The sequence below is a fragment of the Spermophilus citellus genome (genome assembly GCF_964194105.1).
Source record: "Spermophilus citellus genome assembly, chromosome: 2".
Classification (NCBI taxonomy): domain Eukaryota; kingdom Metazoa; phylum Chordata; class Mammalia; order Rodentia; family Sciuridae; genus Spermophilus; species Spermophilus citellus.
Genome location: NC_138183.1, coordinates 13,221,090 through 13,243,611, shown reverse-complemented (window position 1 = coordinate 13,243,611; position 22,522 = coordinate 13,221,090). Strand labels below are relative to the sequence as shown.

General features: G+C 46.9%; 2 protein-coding genes across 10 annotated transcripts in view; one reads left to right on the top strand and one right to left on the bottom strand.

The window, feature by feature from the left end:
• Positions 1 to 1,668, top strand: part of DAB2IP (DAB2 interacting protein) — a 250,603-nt gene extending 248,935 nt beyond the window's left edge. The window contains exon 17 of the mRNA XM_081311391.1: positions 1,650 to 1,668. Coding sequence (XP_081167517.1) covers positions 1,650 to 1,653 — 4 coding nt within the window. The 3' untranslated portion in view covers positions 1,654 to 1,668. The remainder of the gene's footprint in view (positions 1 to 1,649) is intronic.
• TTLL11 (tubulin tyrosine ligase like 11) overlaps positions 1 to 22,522 on the bottom strand; it is a 240,160-nt gene that overhangs the window by 46,702 nt on the left and 170,936 nt on the right. For 5 of the 9 annotated variants that reach the window (XM_081311491.1, XM_081311493.1, XM_081311500.1 and 2 more), the window contains one exon: positions 2,096 to 2,335. In XM_081311491.1, coding sequence (XP_081167617.1) covers positions 2,096 to 2,335 — 240 coding nt within the window. Of the gene's footprint in view, positions 1 to 2,095; positions 2,336 to 21,793; positions 21,893 to 22,522 lie in introns of all 9 variants that reach the window. The other 4 variants (XM_081311494.1, XM_081311496.1, XM_081311498.1 and 1 more) reach the window with 1 other exon arrangement.

Here is a 22,522-nt window from a genome sequence, read left to right as displayed (position 1 = left end):
ATGTTAAGTAGCATTTTTAGGGCAATTAGTTAATGTGCCTTTTTTGAAAATTTCCACAGCTTAAGACAATCCTAAGTCTCCCATTTAACAAGCAGCTCCCATGAACGAGGCATCGGGTAGGGTGCTCTCTGTATATTACCTCCCAACCTTGTGGCAACTATGCAAGGCAGAAATGATCATCTCCATTTTGCAGCTGAGGAATTGAGACTCAGAAAACAAGGGATTCGCCCAAAGCCGCACAGCTATTAAGTAACATGCTCGGTTCAGACTGTCTGACCCCAGATCCAGGCAGGGTCCTTTGACTTTCCTTCCCCTAAGATCTCCCACCTCCCAGATGAACACAAAGTCCTTCTCAAAATCACCCTGCAAACGCTGCTTCAGGTTCCTTCAGTGGCAAAGATCGCTGCCAGTGTCTGTGTTTACCACTCTATTAAGAATATCAGAAAGGGCTACTTAGAATCGTGAGCTTTATCTGGAGAAAAGCTCTGGCAAAAATCGTTTCTGACCCAAGGCTTCTAATTCTTTGCTTTAGTGAATAAACTGTGAAAAGTGTGACTCTGAGGTACAAGCTGGAAATATTAAACCAATGACAAGAGAATGGCAGCTACACTGAGGGTCCTCAGAGACATTTTTTGAGGTGCATGTGCTATAATTAGTGGCCAATGAGCGATTTCCTGTTGAAGCCAATGCCCGGCTACTGGACAGGTCCAGGGTTATATGTTTGGCACACACTTGATGGTGGGAACCTACTTTGCACCTGACTCTGTGCGGGACCCCGTGTGTGTGTGTGTGTGTGTGTGAATTTACATAAATATACATAAATTTTCATGGAATTCTTTGAACATTGTAGGAAGAAATCAATACTTATTGCTCACTGACCACACACAACGTGTTTCTGTGCACCCTTAACTAATCCCACTCACACACACAATCTTAGGACATAGGAAGCTTCATCCCCATTTTACGGGACATACAGGAGAAAGTCCTGGGAGGCTCAGGGAGGGTTGGAACCCGCCCTAGGGTTACACAGCCAAAGTGCTTCTATATTGCCCCAAAGTGCCCCATGGGGTAGAGGCCAATTCATGAGTAATCTTGGGAAAAGGAGAGGCAATTTCTCACTTGGCAGGCTGCAGTAAGAATACTTCTTTGTTATCATATGTTTTATCTTTAAAATTTATGCAAATTTTGTATTATGCTCTATAATATAACCATGTTATTTTTATACCAGAACAAATGTATTAAATTATTTATTGGCTGAATTATTCAGCTTTTCCATCCTGAAATTGACACTTTGGAAGGCTGTGCTTTGTTGCTCTGCTGTGGCTTTGTGAATACTGAGCCCACAGACGTGCACCCTGGGGAGAACCCCAGATTAAGATGCACAAGGTCTGCCTGACTCCAAGGGGCAATTATTAATATGGTTTTGGTGTGTCCCCCCCCCCCAAGAGTTCATGTGTGGGATGTGTGGTCCTCTGTGTGATGGTGTTGAGGTGGAGGGACCTTTAAGAAGTGGGGCCTAATGGGAGGTCCTTAGGTCATTGGGGGCTGTCATCAAAGGTAGCTCTTGTGGGATCCTGAATTTGTTCTTGGCAGAGTTGTTATAAGAATGAACCTGACCTATGAATTGCTCTCTGGCTTCCTGTCTGCAGGTGATCTCTTTCTCCTGCCTGGACTCCTGTCATGACACCATCTGCCGTTAGGCCTTCACCAGAGATCACACCAATGGGATCACCTACCTGATCTTGGCCTTTTCACCTCTAAAACAAGCTAAATAAACCTCTTTTCTTTATAAAGTTACCCAGCATCAGGCATTTTGTTTAAGTAATGAAAACCAGGCTAATATAACAGAACACAATTGTTTTTAACCAGGAACCCAAGGTTGTGAATGCTGTCACATAACATTCGTTAATTCATTCAACAAATAAAAGGTCACTGTGTTCCAGGCTCAGTGCTAGCCAGTAGGTCAATCCAACCTCAAGTGGGGTACTGATCCAGCACCACAGTCTCCCAGGAGCAGTGGGAGAGATTTGACCAGCCAGATGTGAGACTAGACTCCACCCTACTCAAAGCCCAAGAGGAAGCTCATCTCACTGACCTTATGAAGGTACGAAAGCCAGTTGGTCCCAACTTCATTGTCCCCCTGATTCCCAGGAACCGGATAAACAAATTTGCCATCCTGTCCACCAGGCGCAGGTAGTTGAACTGCTTTGCGTACTTGGGGAACACCTGCTTGAGGCAAATGGAGGGCAGGTGGGCTTCAGGACTGGAGTCTGGGGCCAGGTCACTGTCCAGAGAGTCTTCCTTTCCGGCCACTGGTTTTTGGAGCTGCTGATACCTGAAGTACACAAGGAATTCATGATAAATATACAGCTCTCTCCCTGCAAGTTCGCCTTGGCTTTAGACCTACAATGATCTCAGGAAACAAGTATTATCACTATTTTTATTTTGCAGACCAGAAAACTGACCTCTGAGAAGTGACCTGCCCAGGCTCACCTAGCTTGTGTGTACTGGGGTTTGAACCCAGGGCAGAGTCAGGACCAGAGACCTAACACCACCTCCATTCTGCCAGCCTGGTTTCCCAATATGGAAAACCTCCTTTACTGTATTCATACTTCAAGAGAAGGCTCCATTCGGGAGCAGTCTGTGTTTGATTTCAAACTCCTACTTATGGGTGGTAATTGAATAATTAAGAAATATAAAAATCTCATTGAGAGCTGGCAAGAAGCCATAGGCACAGTTCAATGAACAATTTGCAAGGATGCCTGAGTTACCCAATTCTAGGAATAGGAACAATCACATTTTCTGGCTTAACTGTTTTCTTATTTGGAACTCATACAAAAACCGATCATAGCGTCGTGATTCCTTAGTCTGCATGTTTTATTCTGAAATTATTCACATAGTCAAGAAAATTAGCAGCTAATAACTCTCAAACATCCACCTGCAGCTCCGGATGCTCTTCTCACCTCTAGATCCACATTTCATTTCCCCTCATCCCAACTCTGCGTCCACATCTCCTCGAGTGTCACCACCGTCTGCAGTCACCCAAGCGGGAACAGTCAAGGTAGATGCAGCTCCTCCTCTTCCCCTGCCCCCGTGGCCAGTTCCACCTCTGTGGGCCTGAAGCCAACTCTTGCTCTGCCCTGCCTAGACCTCGTCACCTCCCACCTCCCATCTGGACGGTGGCACCAGGACCCCTACCTCGGGCCCTTCCTGTTCCTTACACTAACCTCCATGTGGGCGCCTGTCTTGCTGTGTTTGAAGCACACCTAGGAGGGCTCCTTCCTTGCTAACTCTCTTCAGGATTCCTGAGTCTCTGTTCCTCATTCTAGTGCTCAAAGCCCTTCCTGATGTCTTCTCAGGCCTCCTTGTTCCCAGTTCCCTCCTGGCCAGGCACACTATTCCTTGAACTTGCCCCTCCAGCCTCACCGCCCATTGGCCTGGCCAAGACCATTTCTTCTCTTCATGAAATGGCCTCATGCCCAGCGCTCCACTTCCCAGCAAGCATACCATCAGTCCCCAGGTCGGGCCATCTTGGTTCCTTTGTACCTGCTTTCCCCAGCTCTGGCTGCCTGGCACTTCTCTGGCACACCTTAAAAATCCACCGAAGTGTCTCCCTAACCATGCTGATGCCATCCTTCCCCGCCCAGCTCCCAGCCCTTGGGTGATCCCCCATCCTGCCCTGCACTGATTTCCGTGCCTGCCTCTCTATTCTGTGAGCTGACGGAAGGCCTGGGCCACAACTCATTCTTATTTCCGTAAGACCTGGCACATATTGGGTGCTTGGGGGAATGTTTTATTGAATTTGTTGAATGGGGAAAGTTTGCTTTTAACAGCAATGTGAGCCCCAAAGAAAATATCAAAGTTGTGAAGCTTCATAACCTATGAGCCCTTTTAAATGGGAAAGAAGATCAGAAGAGAAACCTTGCTTGACAGCCCAGCCCAGCTGGTCCTCTCCTCATACCGGTCTGAGAAGCCAGCCTCTGGGAAAGAGATCTCCCTCGTGTGAATAGAAAGTCAAGAAGTCCTGTCCATAGTTGCTTCCAGGTGGTCAGAGGACAGAACCAGAGTGGCATGAAGGGAACTCCCCTCAAAGTCCAACAGAGTAGAGGGTTTGGGGGAAACAAACTGCACAGAGGAGGGGCCTGATTCCCTGGGAGGCTAACACGCCCACCAGTGAGAGATTTTCCTCCAGCAAAATGGTTTTGTCATTGTCACCTTGAACTTCAGACAGTACATAAAAGTCAGGTGGTTACTTTTTGGATGAAATGAAGTGTTTTTTTCCACGAAGGTTATCGGAAGACAAATGAGAAAAAAAAATCACACTCTTACTGTAAATTAGCTCTTAAATTGCTGGGTGAGTGGCAGTCAATGACAGGTAAGCAGTCACTGACAGTGGCAGTCAGTGACGGGAAGTTTTTGTTTGAGGGAAGATTTGGAAACGTGCGGCTTGAATACACCGTGTAACCATGAAAATGGCCCAGAGGACCCAGTTGCAGACTGTCCCAAATTTGTGATCTCGTTTGTCTTCCTGCAACTCTGTGAGTTAGACTGTGGTTGTACTCCTGCTCCAGATGGGGAAACTGAGGCTCGGAAAGGGGCAGCACCTCTTGGAGCTGTCTGAACCAGGATTATAAATCAGTTCCTCCAATCCAACACACCTTCTATTTTATCACCCCTTTGTTTTAAGCCACATCATGATTTATGTTGCAGGTTACAAAAACCTTAAATGATGTTTTTTTATTTTCGATGTTAAAGAGCTTTACTTTTTAGATTGTAAAAGTAATTCATGCTTTTTGTAGACATGTTGAGAAATGCATAAAGGAATCAAAATCATTTCTAATCCCACAACTCAGAGATTAACACTATCAATATTTTGATATCTTATCTATATTTATAGATGGGATAACATTATGTGTAAGTTAAATCCTTTTTGCACATTACAAGCACCTTCCCATGGCATTAACATGTTTTCATGAGCATATTTCTCCTGAACATGCAGTATTTTGTATTCAGCCTGGACCAAAATGTAATTAACCATTTGTGCTCAGTTACCGCTCACATGGACTGTCGTTTGATTAAATACAGTCTAGCCATCTGTCCCCTGAGTAATATGCTCTTTCCGAAGCGTCACATGTCACAGCTACATTAGATTTGGAGATCACTCTGGCCAGTGATATCATTTTGTCGTGTAAAACATAGACAACACAATATCCACTGTTTTAGCCACTTTGAAGTGTCCAATTCAGTGGTGTTTAGTAGATTTACAGTATCGTGTAACCACCATCACTATCCAGTTCCAGGACATTTAACTTTAAACCCAGGTAGACAGGGACACCCGTAGCAGTGGTCATTTAATCAGCACATGGTCCGGGGTGGTGACTTAGCATGGGCTGCCCTGATGATGGGGACCCCCACCTCCATGCTGAACAGGTTTTTCTGACAGCATGCCAGAGGACGTCCCCTCAGGAGTCCACCTGTGTCCCATCCTGCCCTGGAGCTGTACAGAATGAGTTTGTTTCCCCTTCTACCCTGTAGCATTTCACATTTCTTTCAAGGGTTTCTGCGTCTACTGAGGGCTACCAGTCCCCACCCTTCCTGAATCTCAACTAATAACCCCAGGACAAAAAGATGGCCACAGATGTCACGCTCCTGGATTCCAAACCACAATTCACAGGGAAGTGTTTTTATTCAACTGGAAGAATGCACTAAAGACATAGCTGATATATAAGAGGAAATAAAACAATGAGAAATGGTCTCTTTGCTGGAGATAATTGCAATTATCACATTGAGATCCAAGCCATCACAAATACTGAAAATCCTGTTTTTACTTAATAGCATTTTAATGGAAATGTCAGGCTTATGAAATAAAAATGACTGGTAAAGAAAATATAAATCAAGCTTACTAGTCCTTTGGGATCGTTTTTTAAAAAATTGAATTTGGTATATCCTTGAATCATTAAAATAGGGGAAAGAATCCTGGGATGTTTTATCTGTTATCATTTTTCAAATAAAATGGAATTCTTTTTTTTCATTAAAACTCTTGTGAAAAACCACCTATCTCTATTTTGCCTGGAAAGCTTACTGTTAAAAATTGCCACCATTTATTGGGACCTACTATATGTCACACATATTGTGCCAAGCCATTTACCTCTATGCTAATTGGCTTCTCATGATGGTCCTATGAGATAGGTGGAAATGATTCCCATTTTGCAGATTAGGAATCCGAGGCCAAACAAGGGTAAATACTTGCCCAAACTCACACGACCAGTCACGGGCTCAGGATTTGTGGTTGGGACTGTCTGACTCCATGCCCCTCTTAGGCCCCTCTATCAGTTTACCATATCATTCTTATACTATTTGATTTAAATCAAACCAAATCTTTCTTATGTATGAACCGTATGCTTTCCCAGAAATTAACAAAGTCAGGAGGTAGATACGGATATGGTGAGGTCAAATTCTAGCTTCAGAGGGTTTGCTTGAATTCTCTCTTAACAGAAATAATGTCCATCTCCGTGCCATCAGTCATTTACCTAGGCATGAAAATATTCCCAAGCACTCCCAAGCACCCCAGGGTCTCTGGGTGAAGCGGACAGAGTCCCTACCATCCAGAAGCATGTGACCAGGCACAGGGGGACGAGCACCTACTCAGAGAGACCTACCATCCAGAAGCATGTGACCAGGCACAGGGGGACGAGCACCTACTCAGAGAGTCTTGGTAGAGCCACGACCAGGCAGCCAGCTCTTAGTCTCGTCTTTCAGGGAAATGCAGCTTGGCTTGGCGGTGCTGGGATGAGAATGTGGTAGATTTCGAGGAGTGGCAAGATCTGAACTGTGGGGAAGATGCCAGAGGAGAGTGGGAGAGTGGGCCATTTGGAAGCTGGTCTAGATCAACCATTCAGAAGGTGTGGTTGCTGGACCAACTGAATCAGCTCCTCCTGAGACACTGTTGGACATGTAACTAGTGGGAATCAGCCCAGACCTACTGACTTAGCACCTGGGAGTGGGCGGGGCAACCTATTCCAGCAAGCCCTGCGTGCAGCTCTGCCACGGGCTGGAGTCGAAGAATCGCTGGTCTAGGTGAAAGGAGAAGACACCTGAACTAGGGCACCTGCGCTGGCGTAGAGCCAGGGAGCTGACGCGGGAGACACTTCATATACAGATTTGGCAGCCTGGGCTGGAATGCAGGGATGAAAAAGCAGAGAACACCCTGGATTGTGCTCCTGGCAATTCTGTGGCTGGGCAGCACAGCCTGGTGGGCAGTGGTGCCTCGTGGCAGAGAAAGGTAAGCAGGCCCCTTCCCCTGCTATGTGGCCAAGATGTGTCCTTCTGTCACTCGATTTCGAATGTGCATGTTTCTTGTTGGCATTCCTGAAAGAAAATGCTAACCATGTGCCAAAGAAGTCCCTTAAATTAGGCCTGCAGCTAATTTAAAGAGTTGGAGGATGAAGTCACTAAAAATAAACGTAAGTACCATGTAGCCAAGCTCTGTCACTTGATAAATCTCTGCTGCGACAGAGGCTCCATTTGCTTGATGGGTGATGCTTTGCAATTTAAGGAAAAGGTGACAGACTACAAAACGAGAGGCCGGAGTTACCAAAGCAGGGAGAGAAGGACTTGAGAGGAACTGCCGTCTGACAGTCACCTCCCTCAAAGCCCCAGACGATTCTGGGTGTGTTCCCACCCATTCCTTCGCACAGTCGCCCTGCCTGCCCCGGATGCTCATCTGGCCTCACTAGACCACTTTTCCTTAGCCCAGCATAATGACAATGGCAACATAGCCCAATGGGGGCAGGTTGGCTGGCACTTAAGTGTGTGCCAGGACTGCAGCTAAGGTGGCATCCTGATACAGCCCTGAGGAGGAGGGGTTAGTAGCATTTCCATTTCATAGATGAGGAAACCAATGCACAAGGAGACAGACCCACACGTTGTGGATCTAGGATAGAAACCCAGGCAGGTAGGCTCCAGGATCCTTGTGTCTAACCACTGCATGATGCAGATTCCTCACACAGGGAGCCCAGGCACTGAGTACCTTGAGAGTTAGCTAGGTTACTTGTAACATCTCATTTTGGTCCTGGCCAAATGAGGTATTATAGGTTGAGCATTGCTAATCTAAAAATCCAAAATGAGAAGCAGTGTTCCAAAATCCACAACTTTTTGTGTTTGGATGTAATGCTACAAGTGGAAAATTCCAAACCTTGCAACTATTTCATGCACAAAACTTCTTAAAATATCGTATAAAATTTCCTTCAGGCTATGTGTGAAAGATGTACGTGAAACATAAATGGATTTTTTGTTTAGACTCGGGTCCCATCCCCAAGTATCTCATTAAGCATATGCAAATATTCCAAAATCTGAAAAAGAATTTGAAACCCAAAACGTGTCTGGTTTTCAAGTATTTTGCATAAGGAATATTCAACCTGGGCAAATGACCCCATTTTACTGATGAGAAAAATTATTTCGGAGAGGTTAACCTACTTTCCAAAGGTCACTCAGCTATTAAATTGGAACCCAGATCCTTTTGAGTTCAAAGTCTTGGTGCTTTCCACTTTATTACCTCAACTTGCAACTTTGTGCCTCCCAAGTTGCATAATTACAACTTCTCTGAACTCATCTTCTCCTTCCTCACAGTCATGGAGAGAAGTCTCTTACTCTGTGGGGTGGTACCAAGCTGGGAGGGAGAAAGAAGGGGTTCTCTTGTAGCCTATGCCCAACACAAAGTGGTAGCATTTTTAGGATCAAAAATACAGCCTTTTGATAGAGTACCAAGCTCCACCGGCAAGGGGGGCTTGTAAGTGACCTCACTGTGGCTTCCTGGGAGGGTCCAGTGCTCATCTGGATGGGCTGTTCTGTTTTGTTTGCCAAACAAAATCAATCTGTTACTTTACAGTGAGGGGTTCACATGAATCGCTGACACAGAATGTTTGTGGAATGCAAATTAGCCAAGGACCCCATGGCAACAGCAGCCGAGCGGGCCTCTGTCCTTGCGCAGAGAGGGATTTCAGGATACAGGCTTGGGGTTGCTATGTGAGCATCTTACCGTGAGGCCAGACAATGAAGTAGTGAAAGGACAAACGCGAGGACGTATTCTAATGCCCCAGCTCCCACAGACCCAGAACTAGTGCCATTTCAGAGCTGGAGGGGCCTCGAGGGGTCATGGGGCCCAGCCCTCTCATTTTACGGATGAGGGAACTGACAGTTCATTTTAAAAGACCTCCCAGTACGCTTCTTTCCGACAGGGCGCTCTCTGCCCAGCGTCTTAGCACACAGCAAGTGTCTTTCCTGCTGTCCCTTTTGCTCACTGTGGCGCAGAGCAAGGAACATTCTGTGCCTGCCGGCCAGGGAGGGACCCTGCTCGGTGGCTTCTCCCGACTGCCATCCAGGAGCTCCAGGTGGGTCAGTGCACGGGCTCGGGAGTGGTGAATCAAGGCATGGTTGGAATCCCAGCTCTGCTACTTGCTGTCTCGTTTTTCACTGGAACACAGAGAATGGTTCTTCAAACCACCAGCCGTCTTGCTCCTGTTGCCGGGCACAGTGGAGGAGGTTCCAGCCTCTCGGTGTGGCGTGCTGTGGTGGCCACCTGCCTCCTCCTCTGTGTTCCACACGCTCCCTCCTGCCGTGAACACGCTTTCCCGAATATGCCACAGGAAAAGTGTGCATCCTTCAAATCTCTTGGGAGTTCGTGTCACCTTTTCCAAGAGCTTCCTATCTTTTTTGGAGCAGAATCAAGGGCCCCTTTGTGTACAGCCCCCCACTCTTGTGCATCTTCATCTCCATCATCATCGTCAAGAAACTAAGAACTTGATCCATGTCTTGCACCATGCAAAGCCCGTAGGAAACATTATTTTCTTCATAGTAGTTATCACACTTGTCCGTAAATGGCTATTTGTGTAACTGTCTGTGAAGTGCCTGTTTCTTTCATTAGATAGAAAGTTCCAGAAGGTCAGGCACCACTATTGCTTGATTTAAGACTATACCCGGAGCCTCAACACAGCTTCCTTGTCAATATATCTGACAAGGAAAAAGAGTCATTGTTTTTACGAGCTCTCACAACAGTCCAAAGAATTAGACACAATTATTCATTTACAGTCATTTACATCTGGGAAAACTCAAGCTCAGAGAAGGCAACTCCACCAGGAGGCTGGGTTTGGACCAGATGCCCTGTTTCCAGAGGCCACCTCTTTAACCCCTACACTGCCACACGTCCCTTCACTTCTGCTTGACAGGACAGGATCTTTCTTCTTCTTTTTCTCTCTCAGTGGCTGGGAAGAGCCTGTTTCTACTCTGGGAGAACAAAGATTTTCCTAGTGGCAACAGCAAGAGGCTCCGTGACAATTGTAATCAGCGGTTGTATTAGCCTGCTTTACCACCTCCAAAATTAGCAGAAAAGGCCAACTTGAGCTCTCTTTGTAAAGCTCTGCTAATGAAGGGATCCTTTTAATTACACACTCAGCACATGTCTGCAACACAAAACATTTCAGTGTTTAAACACAGTTCTGCACCAAAGTATAGGGCTGCGTCGGTGCAGGCGATGGGGGCGGGGAGCCAAGGGCAGAAGTTATCCTCGGCCTAGATTGTAATTTCTTCTTGGCATCCAATTTCATCTAAACCCAGTTCATTTTTTTAATAGTAATCCTAATTCTCTTTTGTAGGCTACGTACCCAATGTTCTATGTGATAATAATTCATGGGAACAAGAATAATAGTCACCCTGGATCCACCCCTTATTAACTGTATGGCCATGGCTGAAGCCTTATTGCTCAGCCTCAGTTTCCCTTCTGTGAAATGGAGATAGACAATAGAATCCACCTCACAGAGGGATTTCACAGGATGATATAAACAAGGGGTCAGCTTCCTGGCTAAAACATAGTACCCGTGAAAGAAAGGGTAGCTGTCACTGCTCACTGGACACATTCATTGAGGGTCCACTCTGACATTAGGGGCAGCTGTAGCCCACTACCTCCAGGAAGAATTCACTGTCCCCTACAGCCCATATTTTTTTTTCCTCAAAGAACTTAGGTCCTAAAAAAACTAGTTTAAAAAAAATATATATTAGCTGATATATTAGGCATGCATATTAGCAACCAGGTCCGCGGAGAAAGTCTAACTTTTTCCTTTATGTCATTTGAATTCCCCTAACATACAGTTGTTGTCAAAATCCATTACAGTATTTAATTTCTCTTGTCACTGCACGAGTCCCCGAGCAGGTATCCCAGCTGCGTGCAGTGGTGTTTCTCACTGAAGTACTAAATGTTTAGTTACTGTGGTATGTTTTTAGATGATGTCTCCCTGGTGGCTCTGGATTTCGTGAGTTCAAGTACAAGGTCAAGGCAGGGCGGCAGAGCAGCAAGGGTTAGAGGGATTACGAATCAAGCAGGCCTGGGTTTTGGTTTTCATAGTGTCAGTTACCATCTGAGTGACCTTGGGGAGGTACTTAACCTCTCTGGGCATTAGTTTCCTCATTGGCAAAGTGGTGCCGATGTCCAACCCACAGGGTTTTGGCAAGCACTAAAAGGAACCCAGATGCAGCACTGGCTCTTTAGGGTCTCACAGAGGCAGAGACACACAGACCTGGGCAAGAGGCTCATGCCCTCACCACTCCCTTCCTGAGGGACACCTTAAGGAGCAGCGTGACAGTGGCCAGATCTGCTGTACCTTGATTCCTTTCTTCCCCCACAGTAACTTCCCTAGCATCCATTCAAATAAGCAAGGGGTCAAATAAATTCACACCCACATTTGACCAAATTACCTGGTCCAGATTTCCATGCCAATGGGACTGGTGGACCTTGCCCCCCACAGGAGAAAGGAGAAGAGCCCACCCCTCCGTTTCCCCCCTAATAAGCAGGAGCCAAGTCAGAGCTGCGTCTTGCTTGGTTGTCATGGCAATGCCTAGTGACCTACCCCATCCTGCCAGACACACGTGGGAGGGCAAGGCGTGGCGGTGGGAGGTGGCAGCGCAGGACGAGGCAGCCAGGTGCTCCACAGGTTCCCGAGAGGAGCATCTCACCTGTGTTTACAAAACACCACCACCACCACTGGTGAAAGGACTCCCCGCACGGGATGCAGGAATTCATTTTTATTGTTCGGGTGATGATGAACAGATTCACAGCCCATCGTGAAGGCCAGTTCCAACCCAGAGAATGAGCAGTTACTTCCTCATCCATGACACTCAGAGTCCGGTGAGGTCCACTGTGCCTCTCCAGGGGTGCTTGGCATCTGGGGAGACCTGGCTGATGGGATCCCCACCACTGGCTGTGGCTCTGCGAACACTGCAGAGCAACCTCCCACCCCTCATCTGTCGCCCTCCCAACAGCAGCTGCAGAAGCAAAAGGCAGTGTTCCCATTTTGCAGGCGAAGAATTTGAGTGCTCTGAGAGGAGTCAATAAATATGGAAGGCTTACTTCGGTTATTTTCAAGTGTGCTCTCTGTCCCCAAAGGCCTTCACCTGGGACAGCACTGGAATTTTCTCCAACAGGTTCTCATCTTTCCTTCACTCTTCGGCTCTCTGTAGCTTTTAAAAGTCACCTTCTAAGTCCAACACCTGCCAGACAAATTCATCCAGATGTCCCACTTGCATCTCAGTGAGCTCAACATTCCAAGTTGAACACAATTTGTCCCCTGGAACCTGCTTCTCGCTGTTTCCATGTTGTTCTTGGCAACGTCATCCTTCTAGCCAGCCAAGCTCAAAACCCTGAAGTCAGCTCTGGCTTCTTCCCCTTCTTCCCTCTGGTTTCTGGAGATTGCTCAGAAGCCTCCACTGTTCCTCGTCCGCTCAGAGGCTCAGATTCAAGTGTTCTGGGGAGTCTGAGCAAGTGGGAAGTGGCCAGCAAGTGGCTGTGAGGACATGGGGCCTGGGCTCCTGCTGATGGCAATGCCTGCCTCCTTGGCGCATTCTCTCTCTGGATACTGACAGCCCCCCCCCCCCCCCCCCGAGGTTATCACTATTCCTAGTGTGATTCCCATCTTCCATACAAGACACTTTCCTTATGAGACCTAAGAGGGGTGACATGCTCTGTCCAAGGTCATCCAGATTAGAAATGGCAAAGACAGAGCATGAGCTCCCAGCCAGGACGCAGAGCTCCTTCCCACCCAGTCCTGAGTTTGCTGAAAGCAGGGGCCCTTGCATCTTGTTTGTATCTCGGCACAGCGACAGCAGGTCCGCCTCATGGTGTCTGATGAGAGAGTGGCTGGACGGAGAGTTGGTCACGGGAAGTGTTAGCTTAGAGCCAGCCAGCCTGAATTCCTCACCCCCTGAGACCCTTCTCTCTGCGTGACCTCGGAGAAACAACTAGATAACAGCTAGGAGTGGGCTGAGTAGTGCCCCCGCCCACGCAAGCGTTAATCCCCAGACCTGTGAGTGTGACCTTATCTGAAAAGGGTCTTGGTGGATGTAATCAAGTTAAGAATCTTGAGATCATCCTGGATTTAGAGAGGGCCCTAAATCCAGTGACAGGTGTCCTCATAGAAGAGAAAGCCAGAGGGAGATCTGACGTAGACATACAGAGAAAAGGGCCATCTGAAGACAGAGACGGGTTGACTGATGCTGCCACAAGCCAAGGAACAAATTGGAGCCACTGAAAGCTGGAGGAAGGATTCTCCTCAACAGGATCAGCGGGGAGTGTGGCCCTGCCCTTATCTTGATTTCAGACTCTGGCCTCCAGAACTGTGAGAAAATACATTTCTATGGCTTTCATAGAAATGCCTGATGACTTGTTATGGCAGCCTTAGGAAATTAATTCAAGGTCTCAGTTTCCTCATCTCTGAAATGGGTAACCTCTGGGCCTTGCTCTGAGACAGCATAAGGGAAAGCCATTAGATAGAGCCGGGTATACAGTAAGCCCTCAAAGAAAGAGAGTTGGACAGAACTAAAAGATTCTGAGTTGATTCCTTGAAGTTTCTCCCTGGGGCACACCTGGCCGACTGCCTCAGCCTGTACTCTCAGACTTGTCAAAGACTGTTTAACTTCAGAACTGGCGTGCCAGAAGGAGGAGCCACAGGGAGTATCTCCTCTGAGCCCAGATGCAGGGACGAGCGGGCGGCCAGCAGAGACGTTTGTGGCCTTGCGAGGCTGGCCACTAAACGCTGGCCCATCTCCAGCCCCGAGATGATGAGCCCGTCACGGGGGAGGGTTCACAAAACATCTGTTTCAGGAACAAGCCTGTTGTTTCAGGCAAGCTCTGGAGATAACAATGAGCTTCTCCTGTACGCAGCTGTGACATGCTCACAGAAGCCAGGCATTTCTAAATGGGACCAATTTCTGAAGTGGCGGAAGCCCATCAAACTCTTCAAGAGCACATATCGTAGGTGGGAGGCCCAAGCAGTTTCCTTTGTGGCTGCAGACCTGAGGTGACAGTCCCCCTAGCTTACAGGGAGCCATCGGGGGTGGCTGGGGGTAGGGGTAGCGCTTTCTCTGAAATCGGTCCCTCTAAAGGTTATGCTTAATTCTGTAAGGAAGTCAGGTCCCCAGGCTTCATGCATATGGATGGCAGCCATGGTTGAATGATAACCTGCTATTTCTCTGCCCCACGTTAATCGACTTTGGTTGGCTACTGAGTATTTGACTAGGAAACGCTATGCTAGCGCACATACCAATGATCCCCAGGATCCAAACACAGCTTTGTGCTGGATTTGACTCAATTCCGGTCTGAGATAAGAAAGCACGAGTGAACTGTCCCATGTGAGATGAGCAGACCGTGCCTTGGCATGAGATAGAGAGAGAGCCAGAAGGCAGATCCAACAGAGGAGAGAGCTGGGACACTTTCCTTATAGTACTCTCGCTGTCCTGGGGGGAGGGGACACCTGAACCAGTGAATCAGGAAGCTCCTGAAGAAAAAACGCTGAAGGTTCCTGCCCCTTGGGCATCCACACGGAGCCCAGGTCTGTCTGCTTTCACAGGGCACTCTGTGCTCTAGTGCAGCTATCTGCCCTGCTCCTTGGGACTCAGGCCTGAGCTGTTCAGGGGCACCAGGAAGCCCTGGCCCTGCAGTGGGGGTCTGAGTGGGTCATAGCTTCTGGAGCTTAGCTCCCCATTAGCCTGCAGCTGCCCTGGTGGGGAGGCTCTGCCATTTATTCTGAGTGTCATCCAGGGGGTCACTGGCCTGTAGCCCTTGCCTCAGTCCCCCCTGGAATTCTTTGCGTTCTGGACTCTGGCCCCAGAACCCTCACTGTCTCTAGCAGTCTGTCACTAGGGCCCCGTGGACCACGGGGTCGAGCCCATCTTGGCTGATAGAGAAGTTCTGGAGGCCAAGTCTGCAGGGTACATCAGGCTGTGTCTATGGTCCATCTATGGTCCCAGTTCTCCCATGCTCCACACCTGCTCCCAGAAACAGACCAATGGGACCAGAGGATCCACACATTTAAAAAGAAAACAGCTTCAGGTTATAGAGACTGGCAATTTCAAGGGCTTTATTTCGTATGTGGACAAGAACTGAGCTCTGGAGATGGGATGGGATTTGTCCAAGGGGTCCTAGTTGAGTTTTAGGACTTAGGAAGACCCCAGGATTCCCAACTTCTGTGTGTTGAGAAAACATCTTGAGGTGTTTGGTTCTAGGCCAACAGCAGCTCTTTGCAGAGAGGGCCTGGTTAGATTTATCTCTGACCCCTGGCAGCAGCACAGGCTTGGCCCAGGACAGTGGCTCAGTAAACATCACGTGGACCTGAGTGAATCAGTCTCTTTTGTAAAATAAGTCAGACATGGACATATTACTGAAGCCAGCACAGGGGTCTAATTTCAGGGTTCTGCGAACAGCTTACCTACCAGCAAGTGCTGTTTCTGCGTGTAAAATGGCATGGACTCGAGTAGAGAAGGAAGTAGATGAGGATATCCTGTCACTGTGTTAATTTTCTCCTTGCATAACCGAGACCCTGTGTCCACAAAACAATAGCAGATATTTACCGGCGCTGTGGCATGCAGGCCCTGCCCTAGGGCCCTGGCACATTGGTTCTGTCAATTTTGGTCCTCAACCCCACCAGGCAGGCTTTACCAGCCCTTCTTTGTAGGTGGAAACTGAGGCACAGGCCTGAAGGGGCTTGCCCAAGCTCACATAGTTCAAAGGTGCTGCAGTCTCGGTTTCACCTCGGGTCTGAAGTGCTTTGCCTGAGCCGCTTGTTCTGGCGTGAGGAGAGGAGAAAGAACTAACATGTCTCAAGGGTTTGCTTCGTGCCAGGCATGGGAGGGACAGGGATGCTTTTCCTCCTCTCCAGCCCTGTGAGGTTTCACAGTGAAGCAAATAGGCCTAGTAAGTTTCCTAGGTGATCCAAAGCCAGGTAGAGGCAGAGAGGGCCCAGAAGAAGGAGCAAAACACAGGGAGAGCTCTAGAGCCTGGCTGGACTTGCCATCTGGCCGACTTGGGTCACTTGCTTAGAAATTTCAAAAAATTTTTGATAATCCAGGGGCTGAGGTTGTAACTCAGTGGTTGAGCACTTGTCTAGCAGCCATGAGGCCATGGGTTTGATCCCAGACCCACAAAAAATAAACAGAATAACACAAGGTAAAAATAAAACTGATAAACCATGCACAACATAAAATCTATCATTTCACCTTTTTGAAGAGTGGAATTCAGGGGCATCGGGTACATTTGTGGTCGTGTGGCCATCACCATCAACCAGCCCCAGAACTTTTCCATCTTCCCATACGGAACCCCTCCCCCTGTTAACACTAACTCCTGTTCCTTCATCAGTTCCTGTAGCCATCATCCTCCCTTCTGTCCCTCAGGCCTGGCTGCTCCAGATGCCCAGGTGGAGTCAGAGTTTGGTCTTTGTTGTCTGACTCACTCCACTTAGCATAAAACCTAAGCCTCCAGCCTTGTCCTCTGATTCCAAGGAGGGACTTGCCAACGCCCCCATCTCCCTTGCCTCCTGCAGTGTCTAAGCCAGAAACCAGAGCGAAGAGATCATTCTCTCTCCTCTCACAGGGACTGAGTCACCAGGTTCTGTTCCTCCTGTTACCTAGTTCACCTGGGTCTCTTCCATCACCTGTCACCTCACTGCATTTCAAAAGCCTTTGCAAGTCTCATGGCTTTCAATGTCCCCTTCCAACTCGTCATGCATGTCACAACCCAAGAGCAGATCTGACCTTGTCACTCTCAGCCTCCCCTATCCCTGGCACATTCCCTCATTTCTTTCAAGTATTTGTCCAGATGTCCTGTTCTCAGTCAGGCCACCCCTGAGCATTCTGTCAATGGTGGCAAACCACACTCTCCCGAATTCCAGAGGCTACTCCTTGTTCCGGTTTTCTCTGCAGCACTCATTACCATGTATCATAGCAAAGTCATCCCTCTGGACCTGTGAGGGACTGGTTCCAGGACCCCCCATGGGTGCCAAAGTCCTTGGAAGCTCAAGTCCCTTACATAAAGCAGCATGATGTTTGCATACAACCTGCACAATCCTCCCTTGTTCTTTAACTCATCTCTAATACTTATGCAAACGCTACCTAAATAGCTGCTATACAGATAGGTTAGGAAGTAATGACAAGAAAACCAGTACGTGCACGTGCAGTACAGATGTGCACCCTGCCCCCTGTAGTTTTGTTCTGTGGCTTGTTCTGTGGTCTGTGGATGCAGACCCTGGGAATAGGGCGGTTGTATAGATTTTATGCATTTGTTTTGTTTATGTCCATCTTCTGCCCTCTCACCCTCCAATGCCCTCCCTAATGTCAGTTCCCCAAGGCAGGGATTTTACAAGTGTTCCCTGGGGGTCCCCAGTCCTAGCACACAGTGAGCACTCAATAAATATGGGTTGAGCTCATGTGCGCACCAATGACTGGCTCCTCTGCCTGTAGGACAAAGCCTCAGCTCTGGCCTGGCTGGGCCTTCCCTTGCTCTGGTTCTGGGTCCTTCTCCAGCCTCACCTTCTACCACATTCCCATTTAGGCTCCAACCAGATTATTCGGATTGCCAAGTTCACTGCCCCGGGCCTCTGCACACGCTGTGCCTCTGCCTGGATACCACTCCTCCCACTATGCTCCTCCCTTCTGCTGGTTTGGGTGGCTTCCTTTGCTAGACTCCCATGATACCCTGTTTTTGCCCCTTTTGAGTTTTTTTTTTCACACTATATTACAAATGCCCCTTTCTAGACATTTCTTGGCTGTCATCTCCACCGGGGCAGGATGATCTTGCTGGATCTCAGCTCCTCGGTGCCTGCACTGAACATACTGTACATGCACAGAAAATTTCTATGGAAAAATGAATGAACTTTATGAGTCTCAGCTGCTTTACCTTAAAACAATGGCAATGCTGCTCCTGCAGGGTGGCAGGAAGACTAGAGATAACACACAGCATGTGTAACCCCTGCCACCGTGCCCGGCTCAGCGCAGGCACAACACCTAGTGGTCTGTGTTGGCACTCAGGTGCAATGGAGGGATGGCGGAGGAACTGTTTCCTTTGTTCTAAACCCATCGACTGAAGTCCTTCTGTCATCAGTCAACTCTGGGGGCCACGCCCGTCAGCATCAGCAATAAAGAGACTTCCTGTCCTTTCCTGTCTTATTCATCACATTTTTGGCAGCCTGCCCACTGCCTACAAAAAACATCCAAGTCCAGTCTCTTCCCAGAATTGACTATATTTATAATCATCATGTCATGGGATTGAGAACATCCAGGGACCTTGGGGATGAGCTTTCCTGATCCCTCATTTTATCCCTAAGGACATAGGTTCAGAGGTTGACTGACTTGCTCAGGTTACACAGCTAGTTAGCAATTTCACTTTGTCTTTCCTTGATGCATAATTTCAATTCTCTCTGGTTGAACCTGTTGGACCCTAAAGGATTTCAGGGTTTAGTCTAAAACTCTCTTGGGCTAAATCCTGACCATTAGCATCACCATACAAATAGTTGAAGATGGAGAGACACCTTCTAGATGTGACCCTCAATTCTCCTGTTCTCACTGACACCTGAATGAATAGTCTGCTATCGGCCCGGGGGTGGCCATGCCTCGCCACAGCCACTGCCATGCCCCATGGAAGAGGAGCGAATATTTCTGCCTGCCCTAAAGTGGGGTCCCCTTGGCTGTGGGCACAGGGGTCTTTGTGGGCTGCTCTGAGTGCGGAAGTCAGTACAGGAGCAATGCAGGGCCTGGACCCCAGGGAAACTGTAGAGGGATCCAAGGAGTCAAGTGAGGGGTGGCCTTGCTGGAAGGGGACCCAGAACTTGCTCCTACTGGGAAGAGAGTTGTGAGTCATCAGCCACTTCCAGCAGACTAATTCACAACCTCTGGTCCCAGAGGAAATCATTACTCCTAATTATTATTATTAGGCATAATGACTAATTAGTAAAAATAGCTACCATTTACTGAGTGCCAACTTAAGTCTGCCTCTTAATGCATATTATTTCTTTTTTTCCTGTTTTACACTCTAAAGCTTATTCTTTTTTATTTATTTATTTATTTATTTATTTTATTGGTTGTTCAAAACATTACATAGTTCTTGATACATCATATTTCACACTTTGATTCAAGTGGGTTATGAACTCCCATTTTTACCTCGTATACAGATTGCAGAATCACATCGGTTACACTTCCACAGATTTACATATTGACATACTCATGTCTGTTGTATTCTGCTGCCTTTCCTATCCTCTACTATCCCCCCTCCCCTCCCCTCCCCTCCCCTCTTCTCTCTCTACCCCCTCTACTGTAATTCATTTCTCCCCCTTGTATTATTTTTCCCTTTCCCCTCACTTCCTCTTGTATGTAATTCTGTATAACCCTGAGGGTCTCCTTCCATTTCCAAGCAATTTCCCTTCTCTCCCCCTTTCCCTCCCACCTCTCATCCCTGTTTAATGTTAGTCATCTTCTCATGCTCTTCTTCCCTACTCTGTTCTTAGTTACTCTCCTTATATCAAAGAAGACATTTGGCATTTGTTTTTTAGGGATTGGCTAGCTTCACTTAGCATAATCTGCTCTAATGCCATCCATTTCCCTCCAAATTCTATAATTTTGTCATTTTTTAATGCAGAGTAATACTCCATTGTGTATAAATGCCACATTTTTTTTTTATCCATTCGTCTAGTGAAGGGCATCTAGGTTGCTTCCACAGTCTTGCTATTGTGAATTGTGCTGCTATGAACATGGATGTAGCAGTGTCCTTGTAGCATGCTGTTTTTAGGTCTTTAGGGAATAGACCCAGAAGGGGAATAGCTGGGTCAAATGGTGGTTCCATTCCCAGCTTTCCAAGAAATCTCCATACTGCTTTCCAAATTGGCTGCACCAATTTGCAGTCCCACCAACAATGTACAAGTGTACCCTTTTCCCCACATCCTCGCCAGCACTTGTTGTTGTTTGACTTCATAATGGCTGCCAATCTTACTGGAGTGAGATGGTATCTTAGGGTGGTTTTGATTTGCATTTCTCTGACTGCTAGAGATGGTGAGCATTTTTTCATGTACTTGTTGATTGATTGTATGTCCTCCTCTGAGAAGTGTCTGTTTAGGTCCTTGGCCCATTTGTTGATTGGGTTATTTGTTATCTTATTGTCTAATTTTTTAAGTTCTTTATATACTCTGGATATTAGGGCTCTATCTGAAGTGTGAGGAGTAAAGATTTGTTCCCATGATGTAGGCTCCCTATTTACCTCTCTTATTGTTTCTTTTGCTGAGAAAAAAACTTTTTAGTTTGAGCAAGTCCCATTTGTTGATTCTAGATATTAATTCTTGTGCTATGGGTGTCCTATTGAGGAATTTGGAGCCCGACCCCACAGTATGTAGGTCGTAGCCAACTTTTTCTTCTATCAGATGCCTTGTCTCTGATTTGATATCAAGCTCCTTGATCCATTTTGAGTTAACTCTTGTGCATGGCGAGAGAAAGGGATTCAGTTTCATTTTGTTGCATATGGATTTCCAGTTTTCCCAGCACCATTTGTTGAAGATGCTATCCTTCCTCCATTGCATGCTTTTAGCCCCTTTATCAAATATAAGAAAGTTGTAGTTTTGTGGGTTGGTTTCTGTGTCCTCTATTCTGTACCATTGGTCCACCCGCCTGTTTTGGTACCAGTACCATGCTGTTTTTGTTACTATTGCTCTGTAGTATAGTTTGAAGTCTGGTATCGCTATACCACCTGATTCACACTTCCTGCTTAGCATTGTTTTTGCTATTCTGGGTCTTTTATTTTTCCATATGAATTTCATGATTGCTTTCTCTATTTCTACAAGAAATGCCATTGGGATTTTGATTGGCATTGCATTAAACCTATAGAGAACTTTTGGTAATATCGCCATTTTGATGATGTTAGTTCTGCCTATCCATGAACAGGGTTATTCTCTATTTTCCTAATCATAAAGTCAATATGTGTTCATGAAAAAAATATTTAAAGGTGCCAAAAGGCAGAAAGGGGAGCAAAAATCACCATTTGGTTCATAGGGAAACATTGTTACAGCCAATATTAACATATTGATATTTTCTTTCTAGAATTTCCTGTCTCTCCTTGTTAGTGTGTGTGCATGTAGTAAGTGAGATTTAACATAGTTGTGATCACACCTGTATGAAACTCTCACAATGACCCTAGGAGTTGGGCATTATTATCTCCATTTTACAGATAAGGAACCTGAGGCTCAGAGAGGGCGAAGTTACACAGCAGGTGAATGGCTGGACAGGGTCTCAGGTCAGGCCCTTCTGTTGAGACACATCCTTTACCCACTGTGCCATGTTCCTTCCCGTTCAGCAAGGATGAACTGGAGAGGTTTTGATTACATCTCTACTTCTGCTGCCCTGTGCCTCTGCTCAGGCCTGCTGGCCTGCACCCTGCTGAGCCATGCATAAAGGAGAGGAAGGTTATCCCAGCTACATCTACTCCAGTACTGGCCAGTACCTGACTATGGGAAGCCTCGAAAGCTTAAGCTTCAATGAAGATATTCTGTCAGAAACTGGTGAGAATCTGTATTTTCTGTCCATATAGATATCTGGAAAGCTGAAATCAGAAAGCATAATGAACCATTGTTTTTTTGTTTGTTTTTTGCAAACTGTTTTGTACAAGACAGATACAAGTTAAGTTCTACAGAAGGGCGGCTGGAAGACTGACTGCCTGTGGCTGACCTGCAAAATCTAGGAAGGGCTGGGGCACAATGAACCACCCCTGTGGGAGCGCAGAGAGGACTCAGAGTCAGAGACTTGTCCAATGTTTGAACAAGCCATAGGAACTAAGCATCTTTACATTGGCACCAATCAGATCAACAGGTGACACTGTCTCTATGACAAGCACTGGGCACGAGGGATATAAAAGAAATAAGACAGTGTCCTGATCGCAAGGAGCTTATGGAATAAAGCAGAGAGATTCCTAAAAGGGAAGTTATATAGGATTGGATGTAATGAGGGGTGAGACAGCCACAAAACCTTAAAAAAATAAAACAAACCCCAGGAGGTTGGATCCCTAAAACCTTAAGATGGACGAATTCATGGTTGAGAAGAGCAGGGCCAGGTAGAAGACCAAGGTCAGGAACAAAGTGTTTAAAGTCTTTACTACGGTCCTGCATTCATCGAAACAAAGTAATAAAGATGAAAGACTAAATAAAGATATGACTTATCTTCAGCTTATAACTCT